Genomic DNA, 24,851 nt, shown 5'->3' on the forward strand with positions numbered 1-24,851 from the left:
CCTTCAGGCAGGCCTCGACTGTCCGTTCAGGGCTGTATGGCATGCACCTAGCATGCTCCCTGCAACAGGGCTGGTGCTCATGAATGTTTGCTGAGTGAACGACAAACACAAACGCTTCTCCCCATTCCTTTACCTGCTGCCGCACAGACCAGGGGTTCTCGGGGGCACTGCAGTGCCCCTAGGGGTGCTTGGAAATTTATGGGGACGCTTTTATTGGGGGACCTTAATGGCACTTAGTGGGCCGGTGCCAGGCGTTGCTCAGTGCACGGACCAGTCCTGCAAAAGGCAGATTTTTCCCAAGTCCCATCTGGCTCTGCATATGCCAGGCGTTCATTCACACATTAAAGACCTGGCTTTAATGATCTGATCCTACGACACAGGGGTCCGCGAACTATAGTCCGAGGGCCAAATCCAGCCCACCACCTGTTTCTAAGAAGAAGGTATCAGAAAACAGCTTCGCCCCTTTGTTCCATATTATCTGCGGCTGCTCCTTCAACTTGCAATGGCAGAGTTACAAGCAATTAGAACAGAGACTTAAGGTCCACGAAATCTAGAATGTTTACTCTCTGGCCCTTTTCACAGAAGAGGCTGGCTAACCCCAATCCCAGTACGTCAGTCCATTTCACACATACATACAAGGGTTTTGTTTGTTTCTTTTTCCCCAGCATTTTCACGTAGGTTAAAATTTGCAAGAATGCTTCCGTGGCGCGTTCGGTTGGAATTATACCATACTATAATATCTTCGATTATTTTTTAAAATTTACTTATTCTTGAGAGAGAGAAAGATCACGAGCAGGGGAGGGGCAGGGAGAGAGAGGGAGAGAGAGAGAATCCCAAGCAGGCTTTGCACTGTCAGCACGGAGCCCGACGCGGGGCTTGAACCCCCAAACCGCGAGATCAGGACCTGAGCCGAAATCAAGAGTCAGAGGCTTAACCGACTGAGCCCCCCTGGGGCTTCGATTATTTTTAACCGAATGTTTAACGATATTCAGTTACACGATGCAGAAAACAACAGAAGTGCTCTTCCCTCACAGACCCTACTGCCTTCAGGGGGAAACTGGGTGTGAGAGTGAGGCTCCTTCCCTGGGCTGGGAGAGACACAGACCTGGAGCTTCCCCTCTGGAACAGGCTGCCTGCTGGACAGACAGCGTGTGAGCCCGGCTCCACCTCCCTCGCCCTCCATTTATCTCTGGTTCTTTCCCCAAAGCCAAGCCAGCAGCAGTTGCTGTCAATTTCACAGGCAAAGTACACCTAGACTCTGACCAGGTCTCCCCACCGCCACCGTCACCCCTAAGCCAAGGGCCTGTCCTCCTTTGCTTGGACCACTGCACTGGCCTCCTCGCCGGTCTCGTGCTTTCTTTTGCCTCCACAGCCTGTTCTCCACGTGGTGGCCAGAGGAAGCCTGTTAAAACTCAAGACTTATCATGCCACCCTCCTGCTCAAACCCCTCCACTCTCCTCCTCCGTGAAGCCTTCCTTGACCACTCTGTCGCAAAAACACATCACAAACCCAGCACTGGCTTCTTTCGTTTTTCCCTTAATTCTCCCTCTCCTCCCAACATACCATAGAACTTGTTTTCCTTATTTATTATCTGTCTCCTACCGCAGAACATCTGCTCCTCAAGGGCAGGACCTAGAGAAGGAGCTCAGAGTCCCCCGTCCTGACATCAGTTTTCTCCATGGCCACCATGTAGAGCAGGGTTAGCAGAATGATGGCCAGTGGGCAGAAGTAGTTCTTTTTAATTTGTTGCTACCAATTTAAGTTTTTTTTTTTTTAATTAAAAAAAATTTTTTTTTCTTAACGTTTATTCATCCTTGAGACAGAGAGAGACAGAGCATGAACAGGGGAGGGTCAGAGAGAGGGAGACACAGAATCTGAAACAGGCTCCAGGCTCTGAGCTGTCAGCACAGAGCCCGACGCGGGGCTCGAACTCACAAACCGCGAGATCATGACCTGAGCCGAAGTCGGACGCTCAACCGACTGAGCCACCCAGGCACCCCCAATTTAAGTTGTTTTAAATGTTTATTTATTCTGAGAGAGAGAGAGAGAGAGAGAGAGAGAGCAGAGGAGGGGCACAGAGAGAGGGAGACAGAGAATCAGGGGCTCAAACCCACAAACCTCGAGGCCATGATCGGAGCCGAAACCAAGAGCTGGACGCTCAACCGACTAAGCCACCCAGGTGCCCCCAATGGAAGTGTTTTAAATTGGGGAAGATCTTATGAAGTCCTAATTTCCGGGCTTTTGGGTCTGTTTGTTTGTTTACTTTGGAATAATTGACCCCCGTATGGCACCACTCGGCCTTAGTGGAGTAGGGCCTCCTCTTTATGGAGGGCTAGGGATGCTCAGTTCATCCCAGGCTTCACCCAACCAGCCCCACACACTGCCCTGTGGGCCGAGCTCCCGGGGCATGTTGGTTTGTGACCAGGGGCAGAATGAAGAGAGCGGGTCTGGAGCCAGATAGCTGCGGAGTCCTTCTGGGCCTTGCCTCTTAGCACTTTCCAGGTGAAGTTTTACCTATGTTGTGCCATCGTCCAATTAGGGTCTGTTTCCCCACCCTGGCGTGCAGAAAAGCCGCTCCATTGACATCTGCTGCAATAATGGCATCTGAAGACACCGCCCTGGGTCCCCCACAAGCTCTCAGTTCCACATGCAGACCCTGAGGGCGGCTTCTGGGGCCCTCGGTTCTGCAGCTTTGCCTCGAAAACCCCTCTTGCGGTGGGGGCAGGAAGAGAAGGCAGTGGAACACCTCCAAAACAGAAAAATAAAACAATGTTCCAAGCTTTCAACTTTTCCACTTTTGCGTGTCTCAAAAAAACCCGACGATCTCAGTCAGCTTGGGCTGTTACAACAAAACACCTATAAACCGGGTGGTTTAAGCAGCAGACGCGTATCTCTCCCACTACGGGAGGCGGGGGAGTCCAGAAGCAGGGTGCCGACCGACTAAGTTCCTCACAAGAGCCCTCCTCCCGGCCTACAGACGGCCACCTTCTCGCCATGCCCTCACACGGCCTTTCCTCGGGGGGTGCGCTCGAGGGGAGAGAGAGACAGGTCTCTCTCTTCCTCTTACAGGACACCAGTCTCATCAGGGGGGCCCCGTCCTCATGGCCTCATCTCACTAACTGCAGGCCACGGGCGGCATCTCCAAATACTGTCGCACTGGGGTTAGAGCTTCAATAGATGGGTTTTAGGGGACGCAAGTGTTCGTTCTGGAACACCTGCTAACTGCCTTCCCCGGACCCCCTCATTAACCAGGAGAGTTGCCTTTTAATGATCTCTTACAGTTGTGCTGCCTGACATAGTGGCCACCAGCCACATTTACGGTTGCTATAACTACGAGTAAACAACAGAAACGTGTCATTGCTTCAGCTGTTTTGGCCAATGCTCAACAGCCCCATGTGGCTCGTGGCCACCATATCGGGCAGCACAGACATCCAACCCTTTCCCATCATCGCAGGAAGCCTATAGGCCAGCACTGCCTTCATGAATTGTTTTTTTTTTTTTTTAAGTTTATTTATTTTGAGAGAGAGAGAGAGACAGAGAGAGCAAGAGGGGGAGGGGCAGAGAGAGAGAGAGAGAGAGAATCCCAAGCAGGCTCCAAGCTGTCAGCACAGAGCCCCACGCAAAGATCGAACTCACGAACCGAAACCAAGAGTCGGACGCTTCACGGACTGAGCCACCCAGGCGCCCCTTCGTGAACTGTGGATGATGAGACTCCCTTCTGGCCCCCAAAACTAAGGCTCAATCACCCGAGCTGCTTTCGTGGGTCATCTGCAGCAACTTTTGGCGATGGGGGTGACTAAATAAATCTTGTTCTGTGGTCAGAGGAAAAGACTGCCCATTTAAACTCCGTACGTCCTAAATCCGGAAGGCGTCAGCACAAGCAGGAAGTGGCAGGCCCGCCAAACCCCGTGAAGGTGACGAGAAGGTGACTGCCAGGGCGGAGGGGCCGCATGGCGCAAGAACGCTGACATGTATCGGGAAACCTCACCCACTTTGTCGTGTGCAGGAAAGTTGCTGATTCACACCAGGAAACCCGACCTCAGGCCAGGAACCCATGGATGCCAAGCCTGGCCCCTGTCTCGACGGACAGAGTGAGAGACCAGGCAGACTTGGAGACTGGCTGGGCCGGGACAGCCTATTGCCAAGAAGAAATGCGGAAATTACCCCGCTTCGCCAGGAGGAGGCCACTGGGCTCCAAGGCAGCTGTGGCCGTGCCCATCACTTGAGTCCTCCGGGAAATGCCTCACTGATGAAACAGGCCAGAGGTGGGCATGGAAGGGGGTGAGATCTTCCTGGGTCCCCAAGTCACCACCTGGTTGGGGATTTTCTCTGAGCACCCGGGGTTCAGTTAAGAAACTATGGAAACAGATTGCAAGATGGAGTCATGAAGACCAGCCTTATACACGTTCGTCTGCTTCACAAAGTATTTTAAAGAGAGTGTTTAAATCGATTTGCCCAAGGGGCGCCTGGGTGGCTGGGTGGGTTGAGTGTCTGCCTTCGGCTCAGGTCATGATCTCTCGGTCCGTGAGTTCGAGCCCCGCGATGGGCTCTGTGCTGACAGCTCAGAGCCTGGGGCCTGCTTTGGATTCTGCCTCCCTTTCTCTCTATCCCTCCCCCACTCACGCTCTGTTTTCTCTGTCTCTCAAAATAAATCAGTTTGCCCACAATGAAAAAGAAGATTTCACAGTCAAATCCAGCTACAGGGATTACCCTGAAAATGGAAAGATTTAGCCTCCCCAGCGTCCCATTCTCGTGTGGCAGCAACGGGCGAAAGCTGAGTAATACCTACACCCCTGCCAGTCGGGCACGTAGTTTTCAGCTTGCCCTCGGCCTGACCGCTCACCACTCCCTGCAACATTACAACTAACTCACTTCTCTCTTTCATTGAGAAGAATCACCTCCCGGAGCAGGCTCAATCCACAGAACCGCAGAATCATTTGCAAAGAGTAACGACCTGACCTGCGTGTCTATGATTTGCGATGTAAATGTTTTTCAGTTTGCCACTTGTTTTCTGTTTTGTTTGTTTTTGTTTTGACTTTACTTCTGGTGTTCTTTGCCACGCCCCCCCCTCACGCCCCCCCCCCCCGCCCCCAACCAATCTGTAGTTAAACTTGCTGTCTTTTCCTTGATGGCTAGCTTCTAAGTCACAGTGAGAAAAGCCTTTTCTACTCCAGGGTTATACAAATTTTGCTTATTGTCATTCTAGTTCTTTTATGATTTGACTTCTGACATTTAAACTGCTGATCCAGTAAAGAAGATGTGGTATCTATACACGATGGAGTATTACTCGGCAATCAAAAAGAAGGAAATCTTGCCATTTGCAACTAAGTGGATGGAACTTGAGGGGATTAGGCTAAGTGAAATTAGTCAGTCAGAGAAAGACAAATGTCACATGACTTCACTCATATGAAGACTTTAAGAGACAAAACAGATGAACATAAGGGAAGGGAAACAAACATAATATAAAAACAGGGAGGGAGACAAAGCAGAAGAGACTCATAAATATGGAGAACAAACTGAGGGTTACTGGAGGGGTTGTGGGAGGGGGGATGGTGAATGGGTAAGGGCATTAAGGAATCTACCCCTGAAATCATTGTTTCACTGTATGCTAACTAACTTGGATGTAAATTAAAGAAATAAGTTAAAAACAAAACAAAACAAAAAACTGTTGATACAGGAGAGGAGGTGGTGGGGGGATGGGCTAGATGGGTGATGGGCATTAAGGAGGGCACTCGTGGGGGTGAGCACTGGGTGTCGTATGTAAGTGATGAATCACTAAATTCTACTCCTGAAACCGATATTACGCTATATGTTAACTAACTAGAATTTCAATAACGTTTTGAAGGAAAAAAATAAACTGCTAATCCATTTGGATTTCTTTCGTGATATGCAGTAAAAGGAATGGTTTTTCCCCCTCCAGATGGCTAACGAATTGTTCCAAAACCATTCACTGAATATTGCGTCTTTCCCCACTGACATGCCATCTGCCCCATGTACAAAATTCCCAGATACGCTTTGTCTCTTTCTGGACGGCACGCTCTCCTCTACTGGTCAATCGGTTTACACATACACCCAAAACAAGCTGTTTTGGTTACTAAGGTTTTATCATGTGCTTAAATATTAGTATGCCTGGCGCCACAGCACTCCTCTCTTGTACGATGTCTCAAATCTAATCTCCTAGTTCACAGAAAAGTAACCACAAATCGGCTAAAGATTTGAAAAGAGGCTCAACCTCATAAGACACACAAATTAGTATTATGCCAAGAAACCGCTTTTCATGCATAGGATTGGAAAAAATGGCCAATAACTAGATGCCACCGGGTTGGCCAGATCGGCACTCTCACACACTGCTGGCGGGAGTTTAGATTGGTACGATCCCTACGGAAGGTAGCTTGGAAAATCCACCAATTTTTAAAAATGGGACTTTCCCCTCAACCCCGAATTCTTCTTCTGCACAACCTACCCTTCAGATGTCCTTGCAGAAAAACGAAATGATACACATTTAGGATTATTCATAGCCATACTGGTGGTAATTGTAGACACCCAATGAGGAACTGATTAAATGATTTACAGGACATCATTCGAAAGAATGATGGGCACCTGTGAAGAAAAAGAGGAAGCCCTTTCTATACACGGACTTACAAAGTTCTTCAGTATCTGTTGCTAATGAAGAAAGCAAAGTGCAGAAGACGGTGTATGTATGTTACCTATGAAAGTAAGAGTAAATGCAAGTGTTACTGCCATAATGTGACAAAGCCTTCCTGAGAGGCTGTGTGTTGCGCAAAATTGTTCACTGAAATAATGGGGCTTATGGGAAAAAGTAGGGTCAGGGCAGACTGCTCAAAAGCAACACAACTTTGTAACCAAAGCACTGACAAAAACAAGAATAATAATAATCTCAATAAAAAAGAGTAATAGAGAAGTGCTACAATAAATAGAGGACTTAGCTTTAAAAAAGAGGTGAAATTATCTTGACAGAAGGGGGTATGAAGACACTGGAAGTGTTGAACTATGGAAACCAGGGCAAAATGCACCAAATATTGGGGAAATTGCAAAAGAAATTCTTCAAAAACAGAGCATGCGGCCAAACTGAAGTCAGACGAAGAACAAAGGGCACCAGGGACAGAACTGTGTTCCTAGAAGCTTGTTGTCTTTACCAGTGTTACGTATTTTGCATTCAGCTGCTGTTACCGTATGTGCTGGGGAAAAGTGCAAACAAACCAATACAGCTGTACATGCACTTCTGGCCAAGACTGGGTCATGGGGACTAGATTTACCTCCCCACGTGAAATAGTTAAAAAACTAGATTCCCAACACATCAGACATCAGATAATGAGTGACTGCAATCTTTGAGAGAAAGGAAACGAAGAATGAGCCACATGATTGCCCCATTGTGGCCGGTTTCCAGGAAGGGGCGCCCAGACGGTGCCCAGTGGTCTTTCTAAGCTGAACAGATGAAACTGCAAGTCCAGAGAAGCCTAATGGGTAGGATTCACAGAGCAGAGTTCCAGAAAACAGAGCTGCACTGCAAGAGTGCTCCAGAGATTTGTGGACATTTCCCCTAGGGTGTCCACCAAGGCTGGAGGAGAACCACTTGAAAAGATTAGAAGGAACAATACCCAGAGCTCATAACAGAGTTTCAAATAGTTCTTATTCCTGCCAGCCAGAGTGGAAAACCTCATAATTCATGGGGCATTGGGTAGAATACACAGAAAGGCTTCCTCAGTAGTGGGAAAATGTTGGTAGGTCAAGAGCGCCCTAGACCAAATGTTGCTCTGCTCTACCTAACAAAACTGAAAGCAAGACTAGAGAGGATCAAACTGTTTCCACGTAATTTAACTGCATCCCAGAACAGAGCTTAAGAATATTCATAGAAATATAAAAATGTCCAGCATCCAACAAGGTAAATTTCTCAATGTCGGGCATACAATCAGAACTTATGCATGCAAAGCATCAGGAAGTATGACCTGTAATGAGGAGAAAAATCAGTGAAAAATAACAGAGAAATGACAGAGATGACAAAACTAATAGATAAGCATATTAAAATAGTTATTATAACTGTGTTCTGTCTGTTCAAGGAGCCACTGGAAAGACTGGGCATGTTAAATAGAGGCATGGAAGATTAAAAAAAATAGAGATCAAATATCTGAAGATGAAAAAAAATGCCCTGAGTGTAATTAACAGCAGATCAGATACTATACAAGAAAAGGTTAGTGAACTTGAAGACATAGTGGGGAGGAACTACTTGAAGAAGTAATGGCCGAAACTTTTCCAAATGTGATAAAAACTATAAACTCACAGATTAAGAAGCTCCATGAATCCAAAGTCCTAGAATCATGAAAAAAACAGCACCAAGGCATCAAAAATGAAATTGCTTAAAACCAGTGATAAGGAGAAAATCTGAAAAGCAAACAAACGAATGCAACTTTAGAGTTCTCATTTGAAAACAGAGTTGACATCGTTTCCTTACTTATGAAACATGAATGAATTACTTCTTGTCATAGAAATATGAAGTAGAATGGACTGTGTTCATGTTTGCTCATACTTGCAAAAAACCCCAAATCTGGATGGGCTCACAAGAACCTAGTTTAAATGGTTAACTGTTGAGGCTTTGGAAACTGAGTGGTTGTGGGACAAGGGTAGAAGAGAGATTTCTATAGATGTTCAAACTAGGTAAATACATAAACTGCTCAAAAAATAATATAAAGGAAGAGTAAGTTTATTTTTTTTTTTAATTTTTTTTTTTCAACATTTATTTATTTTTGGGACAGAGAGAGACAGAGCATGAACGGGGGAGGGTCAGAGAGAGAGGGAGACACAGAATCGGAAACAGGCTCCAGGCTCTGAGCCATCAGCCCAGAGCCCGACGCGGGGCTCGAACTCACGGACCGCGAGATCGTGACCTGGCTGAAGTCGGACGCTTAACCGACTGCGCCACCCAGGCGCCCCAAAGGAAGAGTAAGTTTAAATGTAACTTTTTTTTTATCACAAAAGAAAGGGAGGGGAATAGGAAATGATGGCTAATGTGCATGGGGCTCCATTCTGGGGTTATGATATAATGATTTACAAGAAATGTGTATTTGATCATTCAGATGACCAAAATATAATTCTCAGATAATACTGATCTTCAGCCATAGTTCCTGAAAACACATTCAGATCCATTAATGTGAAATGGGTGTCTTGTTATTAATTGAGGCGACTTTTGGACCCACCCAAGGGTGAGAGCTGGCCGCCAGGAGGACCAACCACGTGATTAAAGAGTTGGAACTTTCAGACCCACCCAGACCTCCAGGGAGCGACAGAGGGGGCTGGAAGTTGAATCAGCCAAGGGCCAATGACTTAGTCAATCATTACTATATATGAAGCCTCCATAAAAACCCAAGACAGCAGCTTTTTGGTCTTTGTCGGAGAGCTTCTATGCCTGGGGAACTAGAATCCTCTTATGTGCCATTGAGCCAGGCCCCAAGCTTCATGAGGACCGAAGCTCCTTTGTTCAGAAATTTGCCCTCTGTATCTTTTCATCTGGCTTTTGATTCATATCCTTTGATAAGCTGGTAAATGTAAGTAAGTGTCTCCCTGAGTTCTGTGAGCCTCTCTAGCAAATTAATCAAACCCAAGGAGGGGTCATTGGAAGTTCCAGTCTGTAGCCGGTTGGTCAGAAGGACAGGTAACAGTCTGGGCTTGTGACTGGCATCTGAAGGGAGGGTGGGGCAGTCTTGTAGGACCGAACCCTTGACCTGTGGAATCTGATGCTGTCTCCAGGTAGACAGTATCAGAATTGAGTTGAATTCTTGGATGCCATGCTGGTGTCCAAGAATTGCTTGGTGTTGTCGGGTGGGGGGACTCCCCTGTTGGAATTGGGTCCAGGAACCCTAAAAAAGGTGTAACGAGGGGTGCCTGAGTGGCTCAGTTGGCTAAGCGTCCAACTTTGGCTCAGGTCACGGTCTCACAATTCGTGAGTTCGAGCCCTGCATCAGGTTCTGTTCTGACATCTCAGAGCCTGGAGCCTGCTTCGGATTCCATGTCTCCCTCTCTCTCTCTGCCCCTCCCCTGCTCACTCGCTCTCTCTCAAAAATAAACAAACATTAAAAAAAAGGTGTAATGAAAATGTGGAATTAAGAGAGTGGGGAGTATTGCCCAACTTTGTGAATATAGTAAAAGCATTGCATTGTATACTTTAAAAGGGTGAACTTTATGGTATGTGAATTGTATCTCAGCAAAAATAAAATACAGAAAAGAAGAACACATTCATGTTCATCATTTTTTTTTTTTTAATTGGAGAATCACACAATTTTACCAGAAAGGGTTCTAAGGGCCATCACGCCCAGGACTTCCCGCTGAGAACAGAGCAGTCTTTTGTGAGAAGGTCCCTATCCAGATCTACCCAGAAAGATTGGCTACTGAATTCCACTCCTGAAGAGGCACAAGGTGCATCAGGCTGCAAAGGGTCTGAGAAGTCCTGCAGCAAAGACATCTACTTAATTTTGTGCTGCACACTATTTACCAAATGTATTTGATGCAGCTGACCGTGAACTTTTCCAACCTCTCTATCTTTTCAGTGAGCATCTGTGAGCACCAGAGCTGTGAGATACAGATCTTGAGAGTTCAATGGCTTGTCCAAAGTCACACAGCTTTCTGGTGCCAGAAACTGCTAGGTTTCACAAGTCCAACACAAACCGGACCCTGAAGTCTCTGGCTGAGATCACTGGCTTCCAGACCCTTCTGCTAGGCTTTTAATTCTCCCCCTCATCCCCGAATCACATGCTTCCATGTTCCTGAATGGCGCATGTTGGGTTCTGAGCTTCAGTATTAACGTTCCCTGGTCTTTGGTGAATACAGAAGAGATCTGACTATTTTCAAGTCCCCGTATAAGGCAGATTTTTACCAGAAGGAGACTCAACAGTCTCAAATCAGTATTCCTCTTTTCTTCTACCAGGACTCCTTAATAAAACTGAGAATTCAGGAAACACAGGTGAACTCGGGAAGAACACAGACCGTCAGACCTGAAGTTAAGATAGCAATTCCGTTGTCTCTGGAACCCGCGCAGTTGAAATTCCCTGTATAACTTTTGAACTTAACTACCACAGAATACACTTGTCATGATGGACAAAAATAAAATAAAACGATAAAAAGAGAACTTCACTGCTCATAGTCTATGCTGCCTTACCAACAACAGTCAATTAACACGTACTTTGTGTGTCCTATATATTACATACTGTATTCTCACAATAAAGTAAGCTAAGAAAAGAAAATGTGATTAAGAAAATCATACGGAACAGGTAATACATTCACAGGACTCTGCTGGATTTATTGAAAAAAAATTTGCACGTAAGCGGACCCACCCGCGCAGTTCAAATCCCTACTGTTCAAGGGGTCAACGGTAACAACGGCTAACATTGGTAGAGCACTAAGTTTGTGCCAGGCGCTGCTCTAAATACTTCACACACACACACACACACACACACACACACACACACACACACACAGTTCAGCTCATTTAATTATCATAGTACGCCATGCATCAGTATTATCACTACCCAATTTTAGAGGGGAAGAACGCTGGCTCAGTGCCACATGCTGGAACACTGCAAAGTTCACTTCGCCTGACTTCAGGGTTACCGATGTTAACACCTATGTTACAAAAGAAACAGCAGGAATGAGAAAAAGAGCACCCAGCCTTTACGGACCTCATCTGACGTGCCCAGGAATCATTCCATTTCGTCCCCCCGAGAGCCCCTTGAGGTCCTCTCCCTTGCTAGGATGCCAGTTCCCAGGTGAGGAAACCGAGGCACAGGAAGTCAAGTGCCTCATTCAAATCGTGGGGTGTGTGGTCTGGGGCTCTCAGTCCCTCCACGGCACCAGCGAGTTCTTATAATACACGCTCAAGATGTTTTCTTTTTAATCTTTGGAGCCGTTTCTGTGAGTAGCAGTGTTTCAGCAGGAGAAGCAAAAAGAAACACAACAACAAAAATCAAAGCCATGAGAAACACATTTCAGTTATAAAAACTCTTGGGTAAACTTAAAAAAAAGAAAATAAACAACAAGCGAAGGCTGACGAGTGCTGTGAACTTTTCTCTCTTGTGTTTATTATACATTTGGTGGAGGGGCAGTGTTATCCAAACAGATACAGATCTCAGACCAGAGCCTTGAGGGGTGATGACCCCGCTGAGGTTTCTGGAAGTTTATGAGAGTAGGTAGAGGACCCAGAGGGAGGCATCCGGCTTGTCTAATGCTTGCTCTGTGACCCTACACAAGCCATTCTGTGGCAGTGCCTCAGTTTACTCATCTGCAAAGTGATGGGGTGGTTGGTCCCTGCTTGGGTTCTTTCTGCTTTGACGAAATTATGATTTTAATTCCTAGACAGGAAAAAGACTCATCCCAGATTCTCCACACGGACCAATTTCACTCTGAGTGTTTTCAGACCCTCTCTTCATTCCCTTCCTCATCTGAAAAGCTAAGCTGAACTGACGTCTTCCATTCTGAAACGCACACGGAGTAGTTTCAGAGTTTATTTCTCCTCTGGAACAACTTGAAAAAAAAATAGTTAATAGGAAGCACATGGGCATGGTGTGTGAGCGTTCTGTGTGTTTGTGTTTGAAAAAAATACTTACGGAGGAATATGTCAGGCTTGCAGAATGCCTGGGCTGTTTCAAGAGCAGTTTATGGCCATTAGCATGAGACTGAAGGCAGTTAATTGGGACAAAGTCCAGCTGCTGTCGCAGCCCTTCTGGCATCTGGGCCGCAAGGACGGTAAGAAAATAACCTGGATTATTCCCATGGTTGGGTGGGAACAGAGCAGATGTTTTTCGACTTGTGAAGGGCTGGTGGGGATTGAGGTGGCGAGGCAGGGTTTAGGCAAGTGCTCATCCATGGAGAATTGTCTTCTAGAGGGTTCTACAAGAGTGGGGAGGGCAGGATGGTATGGGGGTTGCATGCCTGGGCTCTGCAGTGAAACGGCCTGGCTTCAGATCCCACCGCCATAGCCATGTGACCTTGGGCAAGTTACTTTACCAATGCGTGCCTCAGCTTCTCCATCTGTAAGATGGGGATAATGATAGATCCCGATAGACCGTAGGTCACAGGGCTATTGGGAGGATGAAGGGGAATGGCGTATGGTATACACATAGCTTAGGATGCTATTTGGAATCCTGAAAGAGTCCAGGAAATGGCACTTGGAGGAAACAGCACAGGCTCTGGAATTCTAGAAATCCGCGTCTGAATGCCAGCTCTGAATACTTATTGGCTGTGTGATATTGAGTAAATCACTTCCCCTCTCTGGGCCTTGCTTTCACCATGTGTAAAGCAGGCATGATAATGCCCTCCTCATGGGGCAGCCATAAGGACCAGAGAAGAAATGACATATTCTATATGTCCTAGCTTGGGGCGGGGGTGGGTCCCCTCTTTGCATTCCGATCTCATCCCCTTTACTCACTGCCCCCAGACTCATGCTTCTCCTTTGGGAGAACCTCCAGCTGCTCATGTGGCTTGCACCTTTCCATTACTCGGGTCTCCCTAACCATCTGGGTTATGTCAACCGTAGGCTACGCCCCTCATCACTGCCCATCACACTGCCCTGTCTCTGTCCTTCACAAGCTCTGTCAAAGTCTGTTAATAATCCGTTTATTCGTTAATTGATTCTTTGCTTTCTCTCTGAGGGACTGTCACTGTTGCTGGCCATGTCTCCAGTGCCTAAAAGGGTGCCAGGCATAGAACTCGTACTCAATAATACACAGTGAAAGAATGATGGATGGAGAGCCACTCCTAACGTCACTGAATCCACTTGGGTGGACTGTGTTTGCGGTTCAACCTTCATGGCCTTAGAAGTCCTGAAGCAGTAGGTCTCATCTCTACTTGCAGAGCTAGTAAACACTGGCTTGAGAGTGACCCAAATGCAAGTTCAAGTTCAGCGTCTTCAGAAGCCTTTATTATCAGGACTGTTGCCATAATTTCACTTCCCACTTGAAGATGGGTCCCAGGAGCTTGCACCCTTCAGTGAAACTCAGAAGGCTACCGTGGGGGGCCAGAGGCGAAAGCAGAAGCAGAGAAGAGCAAGGATTTGGGGGTGAGCCTGGGGGATGGGATTCTGCCAGACCCCTAAGAGATTCGACACATTCTGTTTACCGCACTTGCAGTAAAATCTAAACTCCTTGCCTTGATGTTGCGCAAACCGATCATTCCCTCCATGCCTCAATTTCCTCACCTAGAAAATGGGAATAATACCAGCACCAACTCTTTGCCATGAAGGTCGTATAAGACGATCCAAACAACATCGTGTGGCACGTGGCAAGTGTTTGGTGTTGGCTGATGGTGTCACCAACAAGCTCTGATACAGACCTTTACATGGGAGCTTTTCCAAGGGCTGGGCATTGATGCTCATCAGCCCCTTTCTCCACCCACCCCCCCAAGATCATTTGCTGTCCCTTCCCCAGGTTTTTCTCTGAAAGGCTGCCCTTGATATGCATTTTTATTGTTTCTTTAATTAGACATTTACAAGACAAAGTGGCAACACTTGAGAATAGTTTTTTTTTTTTTTTTTTTTAAAGAAAAGTATAATCACTCATCAGCCCACGGACTTCCCATTACTCCTTTACTCTTGCATATTATTTTTCAAATCCTTGACGGTCATTTTTACCAGATTTCATGAAGGAAAAAAATACCAGGATGAGGATCCCCCACATGACTGCCACCAGCCCTCTACTCCATGCTTCAGCCCCAATATGCTCCCAAGGGACTCTAAGAAGAGAAGGGGCCCTAGGAAGGTCAAAGAGTGGGCACAGAAGAATCCAGGAATCCAGTTACTTAGGGTATGTGGGGTGAAGTTACACACTGGAGTCTTCTGCCCTTTCTAAGGCCAACGTAGGGTGATGCAGAGCCCCTGAACCTTCTGCCTGGAATACCAGCTTCTTTAGTAGCCTGCCCCAAACTCCTACCACCTGGCATGTCTGAGTCTACAATGGACTTGCCTGTCCCGTCACACTTACCAAAGCCAACTCCTACCCACAGCCCTCAGGACCTTACGGAATTTGGCTCTGTTCTCTCTCCAACACTCTCTCCTCCCACACCCTTTGAATCCTGCTCCAGCCTTGCTGGTCTCTGTTCTGTGCCTCAAACACATCAAGACATTGCCCTGCATACCGCTTTCGCACTGGCTGTTCCCAAGACCTGGAATGCTCTTCCTCCAGGCCTGTACATGGCTGAGTCCTCCTACCTCTTTGTGTCTCTGTCCCATGTCATCTCTTCAGAGTCTGCCCTGATGACCCCGTCTACAGTTGTATATCTCACCATTCCTGACCCTTAAATTGCTCATCACTCTCTACCCAAACTCCGTGTCTATTTGCTTCACGGCACTCAACTTCTTCCAAAATTAGCTGGTTTATATGTTGCCTTGTTTACTGTCAATCTCTCCCTCCTGCCATGCAATTGCCATAAGGGCAGATCTCCTATCTGTTCTCTTCTGTCCACCGCTCTAACTCCTGGAGATAGATTCTGGCACATAGTAGGCGCTCAATAAATCTGGCAAGCAAACGAATGAATGACCGGACACCTAAGTCAGGCAGTGCCTTGGAGGTGGACAGGAAGGGGCCGCAGCGCCACACTGACCGTGCATCTGGTAGGTGTACGGGCTCTGTCCAGTGGGTGGGGTGCTGAAGCTGGAGCCGTAGCTGAGGAATCCACTCTGGCTGGGGGAATGGTTCAGGCTGTCTTCTGTCTTGATACCTTGGAAGGAGGAAAAAGAGGCACCGGGGACACATGATTAGGATGCTTCCTTGTCACCTGCAGAAGAGCGTCTGAACCAAGAGAGCACACAATTTTATCAGTTTCCAAATCAGGAGCTGCAAACCGGTGGCCTGTGAGGCACAGTTAGCCCATAAACGTATTTTGCTTGGCCTGCATATTTTTAAGGAAAATCTGAAATTAGTTGCTTTCGTTGAAAAACCAGGAGATTTCACCAAATAATCTGGACTTATGGCTTCATTTGAACAGCGAGATGGTCTAGCAACACCATGCCTGCATTCCCATGTGATGACACAGCTTATCCCCATAGGTTCCCTGGGGTCACTATAGATACTGCACTGTCCCTGAAACATAAATGTCTGCTTTCAGTGCTGTCTTTTCATTGCAGTTGTACTCTTTTTTTTTTCACATGCTAGGACCCTATCAAAAGTAGGAAAGGGAAAGGCAGGTCAAGAGGGACCCATATTGGGGCACCTGGGTGGCTCAGTTGGTTAAGCATCTGACTTCGGCTCAGGTCATGATCTCGCAGTTGGTGGGTTCGAGCCCCGCATTGGGCTCTGTGCAACAGCTCAGAGCCTGGAGCCTGCTTCGGATTCTGTGTCTCCCTCTCTCTCTGCCCCTCCCCTGCTCATGCTCTGTCTCTCTCTGTCTCAAAAATAAATAAAAACATTAAAAAAATTTAAAAAAAAATGAGGGACCCATATTTTGTATATGCCTCATGCTTCCTGCCTGGCTCTGAGGGTAGTGAGTTTTCAACCCCTACCCTACAGAGTAGGGCCATGTGTGGTTAATGTCCATCAAGATTTGGGGGTGAGTGTTAAATGAACCATCCTTCCTCTGTAAAGATGCCCATGCCACTTAATCCTAAGACACACTCTCCACTCTTCTTGTGGGAGGAACCTGCTTCTCCAAAGGCCACAGTTACAAATGTGTCGTTTGCTTCAGCCACCGTCTGACATGCTTCCCCAGAGCACAGGCACCGGTTCCATGAGCAGCTGGCTGGAGAAGGGACTGTACAGAGGCAAGCGGCTTGATCCACCGTCAGGAGCCCACAGATTGTATTTTTATTGAAAATGTAATAAACTGTGCTTATCTCTGTCTACCTAACAGGTGTGAAACAGTATCTCCACGCTGTTTATGTTTACATCTCTTTACTTTTTTAAGCTTATTTATTTATTTTTGAGACAGAGCGAGTGAGAGAGCGAGCATAAGCAGGGGAAGGGGCAGACAGGGAGAGAGAGAATCCCAAGAGAGGGAATCTGTGCTGTCTGTGCAGAGCCCAACGCGGGGCTCGATCTCATGAACTGTGAGATCATGACCTCAGCTGAAACCAAGAGTTGGACCCTTAACTGACTGAGCCACCCTGGCGCCCCTCTTTATATCTCTTTAAAGGATATTTCTAGTTTTTTGTAACGGAAGTTCCTTCTCTTTCACCCATTCAGTCTCGCGAATGAAGACAATGCTCCCAAAACATGGAGGAGCAAAGAAAAAAGAGAAGCGTCCCTGCTTTCTACCCCCAGGAAGCCCTCCCGAGCACGGAGGATGGTCCACTGTTCTGAGCAACACACAAGGTACCAAAGGGTTCTGTAAGACAGACATGGGGAGTCTATTTTATGCTCAGAGTATTGAGTTCTTTCTCCTGGTTCCTGAATTCCCAGTGTCACCCACCATCAGATGCCAACACATTCACTTCCTGTTGGGGAAGACTTCTGCTTCTTTAAGAGACTGAGATATTCTAGGGTAGACTGAAAAACATGACCAGGTTCTCTTGTCAAGAGGCAGAGTCCATTTTCGTACTTCTAGAATCTCCACTGGCCTTGTAACTTGTTTCGACTGATAGAAGTGGCTGAGTGACGGGAGTTCTGGAGACTAGCTGTCAAGTGTCTTTGAAGCCCCTACCTCCGCCCTCCTCTTTTTTTTTTTTTAAAGTCCATTTATTTTGAGAGAGAGAGAGAGCACGAGTGGAGGAGAGGCAGAGAGAGAGAGAGAGAGAGGGAGAGAGAGGGAGAGAGAGGGAGAGAGAATCCCAAGCAGGTTCCGTGCAGTCAGCATGAGCCCAATGTGGGGCTTGATCTCACAAACCCTGAGATCATGACCTGAACCTAAATCAAGAGAGGGATGCTTAACTGATTGAGCCACTCACGCGCCCCAACTCTGCCCTCCTGGAAACCGGACACCAGCTCGCTGTGGTGGAGGGAGCCATGCCAGCCGACCTGCCAGCCAAATGCAGCTTCATGAGAGACCCCAGGGAGACCAGGAAAGAGTCTACCCAGCCAATCCACAGAAGCACCAGAAATAATTTACCAGTGTTGTTTTAAGTGATTAAGTTTGGGGTATAAGAGATAAATGACGGACTCCTGGGTGGCTCAGTTGGTGAAGTGTCTGACTCGATTTTGGCTCAGGTCATGATCTCGTGGTTGTGAGATCCAGCCCTGCGTCAGGCTCCGTGCTGGGTGTGGAGCCTGCTAAGATTCTCTCTCAATCTCTGTCTCCCTCTCTCTCTCCCTCCTCCTCCCCTCTGCCCCTCCCCCCTCAAAAAAATAAAAAAATAGATACATGAGTTGTGGCACAACCAAATAATGGAATATGGAATATTACACAGAGTGAAAATGAATGAACTGTAGCCACAGGCACAAACAGGGATAAATTTCATAAGCCATAAGGGTGGGTAGAAAAAGCAAGTGTCAAAAGAATAGAGACTGAAAGAAACAACGTATACAAAGTTGTAAAACACGCAAAACAATACTCTACATAGGCCCATGGGCCAAATGGGACTTGATGCCTGTTTTTTGCAAATGAAGTTTTATCGGAACACAGACACATCCATTCGTTTATGGAGGATGGCTTCTTCTGCATTATAATGGAAGAGCTGCGTGACTGCGATAGACTGTAGGGCCTGCAAAGCTGAAAATATTTACTATCAGGCTCTTCCCAGAAAAAGTTTGCTGACCCCTAGTCTACATAAAGAAATGCAGAGGGATGACAAACATCAACTCCAGGCATGTGGGTGTCTCTGAGAAGAAAGGAAGATGACCTTTTATGCTTTTTATTTCTTACGTTGGATTCCAGCTCGTGGTATTTGTAGTGTTCGTCTTCATGCTTTTTACCGATGTCTTAAATGTTGCGTAACAAATCGAGGAAAAACATATTCAATACCGCTCACCTTCTTCCCTCTAGCTTGCTCAAATGTGTCACTTCCTTGAAGCTATTTGCACAAAAGTAAATAATGCTGTTTGCCAAGGAGCACTGAGAAAGCTTCCTAACAAGATTCAACAAGGTTTGTCCAGACAATGAGCAAACACTGCTTGCTCAGGCACAGGCACAGGTGAAGGAAAATGGCTTTTCATCCTACCTGTCATTGTTCAGTGACATGAACATTCCAGGTGTGTGTGGCAGCCTGGCAAGACCCTGCTGTCTTGATTGAGTATGTCCCTTGGGCCAGCCCTGTGAGCTGATCCTTTCGCAGAGATCAGGGGTTGGCCAATCACGGCCTGTGGACCAAGTCTGGCCTACTTCCTGTCTGTGTAAATAAAGCTTTATTGGAACACAGAGACACCTGTTAGTTTCCATATCGTCCGGCTGCCTTCACACTATGGTGGCGGAGCTGAATGGCTGCGACAGGGACTCTAGAGTCCGCAGAGCCAGAAGGACCATCTGGACCTTTGCAGACAACGGTGGCCGACCTCTGACACAGACAGCCTCGTCTATCTTCACAGTAATGGCGAGGAGACGAGTAGCACCCCCGCTGCGCGAAGGAGGAAACTGAAGGGGCTTGTCCAGTGTGTCAGGACCAGCATGTGGTGGTGGGGGGGGGGTGAGCCCAGGACATATGCTTGTACCACCTGCCATGTTGTGTCTGGACACAGGGCCGGTTTTCTCTTTTATGCCGAAAAATAATACGGCTTCGGTTTCCCTGGCTGTCAGCCAGGTGGGGTAGCTTAGGCGGGATTATATCACAAGCCTTCTAGCACAGGAGGGACAGAGGGTTGGAAACAATGCCCACACCTGTGGGCCGAGGAATGTCACAGGTAATCCCCTAGGATTTATGGGATGCAGGCTCAGGCACTAGAGCTCAGTGATGAAGAGACTGGACTCCAGGGCCAGGCTACTTTGGGTCTAATGCCACCGACCAGCTGGGAGACCCTGAGCTGGTTCTTTACCCCCAAGGACACAGAACATTGAGGACTGAGGCGACGGCAGCTCAGCGACGGTGACTATTCCCAACGCCTGGCCTGTTGCCCCAACAGGACCCACCATTCCTACCCCTAGAATCACCCCCCGTCTATTCAGTCGATGCACTGCCCTGCCCCGGGCCACCACCATCACCCCGCACTCCTCCTCAGTCTCTGACCAGCCTGTCTGCTGCTTTCTTCCTTCCCTCCAATCCAAGCTCCCCACGGCGGCCGACACGATCTTGGAAAAAAACCCAGACTGTAGCGTTTAGCCCTCTGCTTATAAACCTGCCAATGAGTTCCCGTTTCGCTCGGAATAAAACCCCAAATCCTTCCCAGGCCTCGCGGGCTCTGCCTGCCTCACCCACCTCATCCCTCACTGTGCTGTGGCTATTGGGCTCCTGGGACTCTCCAAATTCCTCCCATCTCGGGGCCTTCTGACTTCCGACGGGCGGCCCCCCTGCCTGGAGGCTGCCTCAGTTCTTAGGATGCTGAACCAGCTCTTTGTCTAAAAGGCCTCCCCGAAGCTGGAGCCTAGATGAAGCCTTCCTCCTGTTCTCCCTCACGACCGACTTTTCTTCCTCGTATCACAGAGCATAGTTCGAAACACAGGAAGATTTGTAAATCTTAAAATGTTTTTCTCCCTTTAGGCCAGGAGGTGCAAACTCAAACGTCTTTGGGGGACAGGCAGATAATTCAAGAGAGCCATGTGGGCTGGGTGGGGAGCATGACAAATGTAGGCTAATGGGCACAGCCTGACTCAGAGTCACCTATTCCTGACACAAAAAAGAATGTGGGTTCAGTGCTGCCAGATCATCTCTCTCTCTCTCTCTCTCTCTCTTTTGAAAGACATTAGAAATATAATTTTTTTTTTTAATTTTAGAGAACAAGTGTGAGGGGGGCACAGGGGTAGAGGTGGAGAGAATCTTTAAATTAAAAAAAATGTTTTTTTTTTTAATTTTTTTTTTCAACGTTTATTTATTTTTGGGACAGAGAGAGACAGAGCATGAATGGGGGAGGGGCAGAGAGAGAGGGAGACACAGAATCGGAAACAGGCTCCAGGCTCTGAGCCATCAGCCCAGAGCCCGAAGCAGGGCTCGAACTCCCGGACCGCGAGATCGTGACCTGGCTGAAGTCGGACGCTTAACTGACTGTGCCACCCAGGCGCCCCTAAAAAAAATGTTTTAATGTTTATTCTTGAAAGAGAGAGAGAGAGAGAGAGAGAGAGAGAGACAAAGCACGAGCGGGGGAGGGGCAGAAAGAGAGGGAGACACAGAGTTCGACGCAGGCTTCAGGCTCTAAGCTGTCAGCACACAGCCCGATGTGGATCTCGAACTCCCAAGCCGTGAGATCATGACCGGAGCCGAAGTCAGATGCTTAACTGACTGAGCCACCCAAGCACCCCAGAAATATAAATTTTTACATTAGCATTTCACATTTTAAAATTGGCAATTAATTTATTTTTTGTAAATGTTTATTTTTTTTAATGTTTATTTACTTTTGAGGGAGAGAGACCATGCACGCATGTGCGTGGGAGAATGTGCATGTGCGTGGGGGACGGGTAGAGAGAGAGAGAGGGAGAGAGAACCCCAAGCAAGGTACATTTGGCACAGATCCAGACATGGGGCTCAATCTCACGAGCATGAGATCATGACCTGAGCTGAAATCAAGTTAGACACTTCACCAACTGAGCCACCTAGGTGCTCCTAAAATTAGCAATTAATTTTTTAAATGTTAAGCATGTTTTATCGGTTAAAAGAGATACCCACATTACCCACTGGCCTTTACTTTTCAGCCTCTGTTGCAGACTGTAAGCTCCACAGAGGGCCCATTCTGCTTTGTTGGCCTCTGTGTGCCTAGCACACGACCCAATGCTGAGTGAATGCATTAATGAATGAATGAACACACGAACAGAGCAGAGGTAGAGAGGGAGAAAAGGAAGGGAAAAAAAGGAAAGACTCAGTCTCTGCGCTTGAGCCACGCCATCGAGTTGGGAAGATGAGATGATACATTCATTTAACAGATGACGAAACCGAGGCCTGGGAAGGTCAGAGGCAGCTGGGCCCAGAAGCCAGGTCTCCTGACTACCTTTCCACTAGGCATCTGTGGTTTCTACCTGTCCCTTCCTCCTCCGGGGACTACCTTGCCCTATGTTCAGTTCGGTTCTCTTGGATGAGCTTGACCTAACTCGTGGTTCCATGGGTGGATATGTGGCCAAATGTGGCCATCCAGAGCATTCTATCTTCTCTGCCCCAGTGTCTCTGCCCCAGTGACTGGGAGTCCAGTCAGAGGAATCCCTGGGATGGTACAGGAAGTCCTGGACGAGAGAAGCTCTCTTTTGGGGGGAGGTACAGCTTGGAACTGCGAGGGCTCTCTTTGACACCACAGTGGGAAAGTCTCAGAATGAAGGTTAACCTTCCAAAGGGAAGCAGAGAGACTGATTCTTCATATCATCACTTGAGTCCCTGGATTTAGCCCTGCCTGAAGCTCATACCCTAAGATCGTTCAGCTATGGTTTGCAGTCAACACCCTTATTTCCTTAAGCTAATTAGCACTGGATTTTTGTCATTTGCTACCAAAAGAGATTTGGGTTGATACATCAGTTAAGATGGGAAGGACTAGCATGAATATAAGCCATAGGCAGTGTGATAGTTAATTTTATGAGTCACCCTCACTGGGCCACAAGTTGCGCAGACAGTTGGTTAAATATTATCTTGGGTATGTCTGTGTGAGAGTATCTCTGAAGGAGACTAACATTTGAATCTGTAGACTGAATAGGCAGATTGCCCTCCCTAATGTGGGTGGGCCTCACCTAATCAAGTGAAGACCTGAATAGAATAAAAAGGCTAACTAAGTAAGAGGTGACTGCTTCTATCTGAGTGTTTGGCCTGGCACATCAGTCTTTTCCTGTCTTCAGACTGGAGCTGAAAAGTCAGCCCTTCTTGGGTCTTGGGCCCGCCTACTTTTAGACCAGAATTTATACCATTACCCCTCCTTTTCTCTGGCCTTTGGACTCAAATTGGAATGACACCATGGGCTCTCTTGGGTCTTCAGCTTGCCAACCTCAGATCTTGTAACTTCCCAGCCTCCATAACTGGGGGAGCCAGTTCCTATCATCTCTCTCTCTCTCTCTCTCTCTCTGTCTCAATATATAGATATAGATATAGATATCTCCATCCCATTGGTTCTGCGTCTCTGGAGAACCCTGACCTGTACAGATGGGGGCAGGTGAGCAGTGGATGCTGGGCCAGGTTCACGGACTCTTTGGTTTGTAGCAATAAGGTTCTGACAGTCACGGTCTGTAGGTCTGTTGTTTTTGCCTTCCCGGCATCTGCTTACTTTCCTTCGAGAGAACCATCTCTCCCTCAGATACAATCCACACACTTCAGCCTCCTTATCTCTCTCATGTTCACCTTCTTGACTAGCTTGAAGCATTGTCATGTGACCCAATTTGGGCCAACGAGGGCTGCTAGGGATTCTGGTGGGGCCGCTGGGAAAGATGGGCTCTCCTTCCACTGGCCGTGCTGAGCTAAAAGGATGCCAACCCGGAGGGACGGGCACCATTTTGCTGCCACATGGGAAACACCCGTGTGGGATTAAAGCCAACGCAGAGGAAAACATCCGAATCTGGAGCGAGCCGTGGTATACCTGACCTCCCCTGAGCACCCGGGACTGGCCATACTTGATGTTTTAGCTGTATCTCTAGATTTCCCCGTATGAGAGTCATTACATTTCCATTTTTCCTAACCTGGCCTGGGTTAAGTTTCTTACTCTTGCAAGCAAAAGAGGCCTTGATAGAATCTGTCAAACTAGAACCATATTTAAATGTGTCTGTCCTTTCCCTCTATTCCCATTCCAAAATGAGGCTGGCTGCAGTTATCATTTTGCATTTAACGCAGGCAGCAGGACAGAAGAAAGACCACAACGTTGGGGACCCCAGGGGGAAAGCGAGGGCTTGGTGTGGTACTCACTGTAAGAAGGGATTCCATAGGCTTGTGCCGGAGGTGGGTAAGTGGTATAAGGGGCAGCTGGCTGGACCCCTGCACTGTACTGTGTCTGGCCGTAGGCTGCCATGGCCGTGGGAGGCTGGCTGTGCAGGACACGTGGACAAGATCTGCATGGAAAAAGAGAAGATTACATCTCCGAAGCCAGGCTACCGTCCCGTCCCCCTTATCTTGGTGTCACTCCTTCCAGGGCAGAGACAACTTAGGTGTTCATCAAATCCCATTTCATTTTCCTCTTCCTGGGCACCAGGAAGGTTTTATTTCTTGTCTGCTTTGCAGTCAGAGTCGACCACGCGACTGGATTCTGCCCCATAGAATATATGAGCCATGCCCAGGTCTGGCCAATAAAACCATCCCCTGCGACCCTCCTGCCTGCCCTCTCTCCTCTGTTGGCAGCAAGTGTCAGGGTTGAGACGTCAGAGCTACGGTACGGATATCTCCTGGATCCTGAGTCAGCGTGTAGAGGAGAGATGCCCCGGAGAGTTTCACCGAATCCGCACGGAACTTTGAGTAAGAAACAAGCCTTTGTTGTGTGAAGTCACTGGGTCCACACCACTGACTACTGCAGCACAGCCTATCTGTCCTATCCTCTCTGTCCTAACTTAGACACCATCTCAGTTGATTGCAGCTGGGACAGGGCTGTCAATCAAGATGCCCTGCTCTTAGCCAAGGGGTGGGCTCGTGACGGAATTCATCCAATCAGATCCTGTCCCGGGAATTTAAATCTTGGGCTGAATATTTCATTCCAGCAGCTACACTCTGAAGAGCCTGACTTGTCGTTCCTTCCTATTGCTTGGATCCCAGAAGCTGTCCTTTTCTTGGTGTTTCTTAAGGCCTGATTATTCTACTCTCACAGGGAGCTGCTCCAGATTTTCTGGATAGGTCCTTTTGGGCTAACATCAGCTGGAGTCCATATTCTGTTACATGCAACCCAAGAACA

The 24,851-nt window shown here is 47.6% G+C and overlaps 1 protein-coding gene across 3 annotated transcripts in view; it reads right to left on the reverse strand.

The window, feature by feature from the left end:
* The window catches only part of EYA2 (EYA transcriptional coactivator and phosphatase 2), a 267,355-nt gene that overhangs the window by 141,403 nt on the left and 101,101 nt on the right, over window positions 1-24,851 (reverse strand). For all 3 annotated transcript variants that reach the window (XM_045444372.1, XM_045444371.1, XM_045444373.1), the window contains 2 exons: window positions 23,879-24,021; window positions 15,601-15,717 (listed from right to left, as the gene is read on the reverse strand). In XM_045444372.1, coding sequence (XP_045300328.1) covers window positions 15,601-15,717; window positions 23,879-24,021 — 260 coding nt within the window. The remainder of the gene's footprint in view (window positions 1-15,600; window positions 15,718-23,878; window positions 24,022-24,851) is intronic.

Source organism: Leopardus geoffroyi, chromosome A3 (genome assembly GCF_018350155.1).
Source record: "Leopardus geoffroyi isolate Oge1 chromosome A3, O.geoffroyi_Oge1_pat1.0, whole genome shotgun sequence".
NCBI classification, from domain to species: Eukaryota; Metazoa; Chordata; class Mammalia; order Carnivora; family Felidae; genus Leopardus; species Leopardus geoffroyi.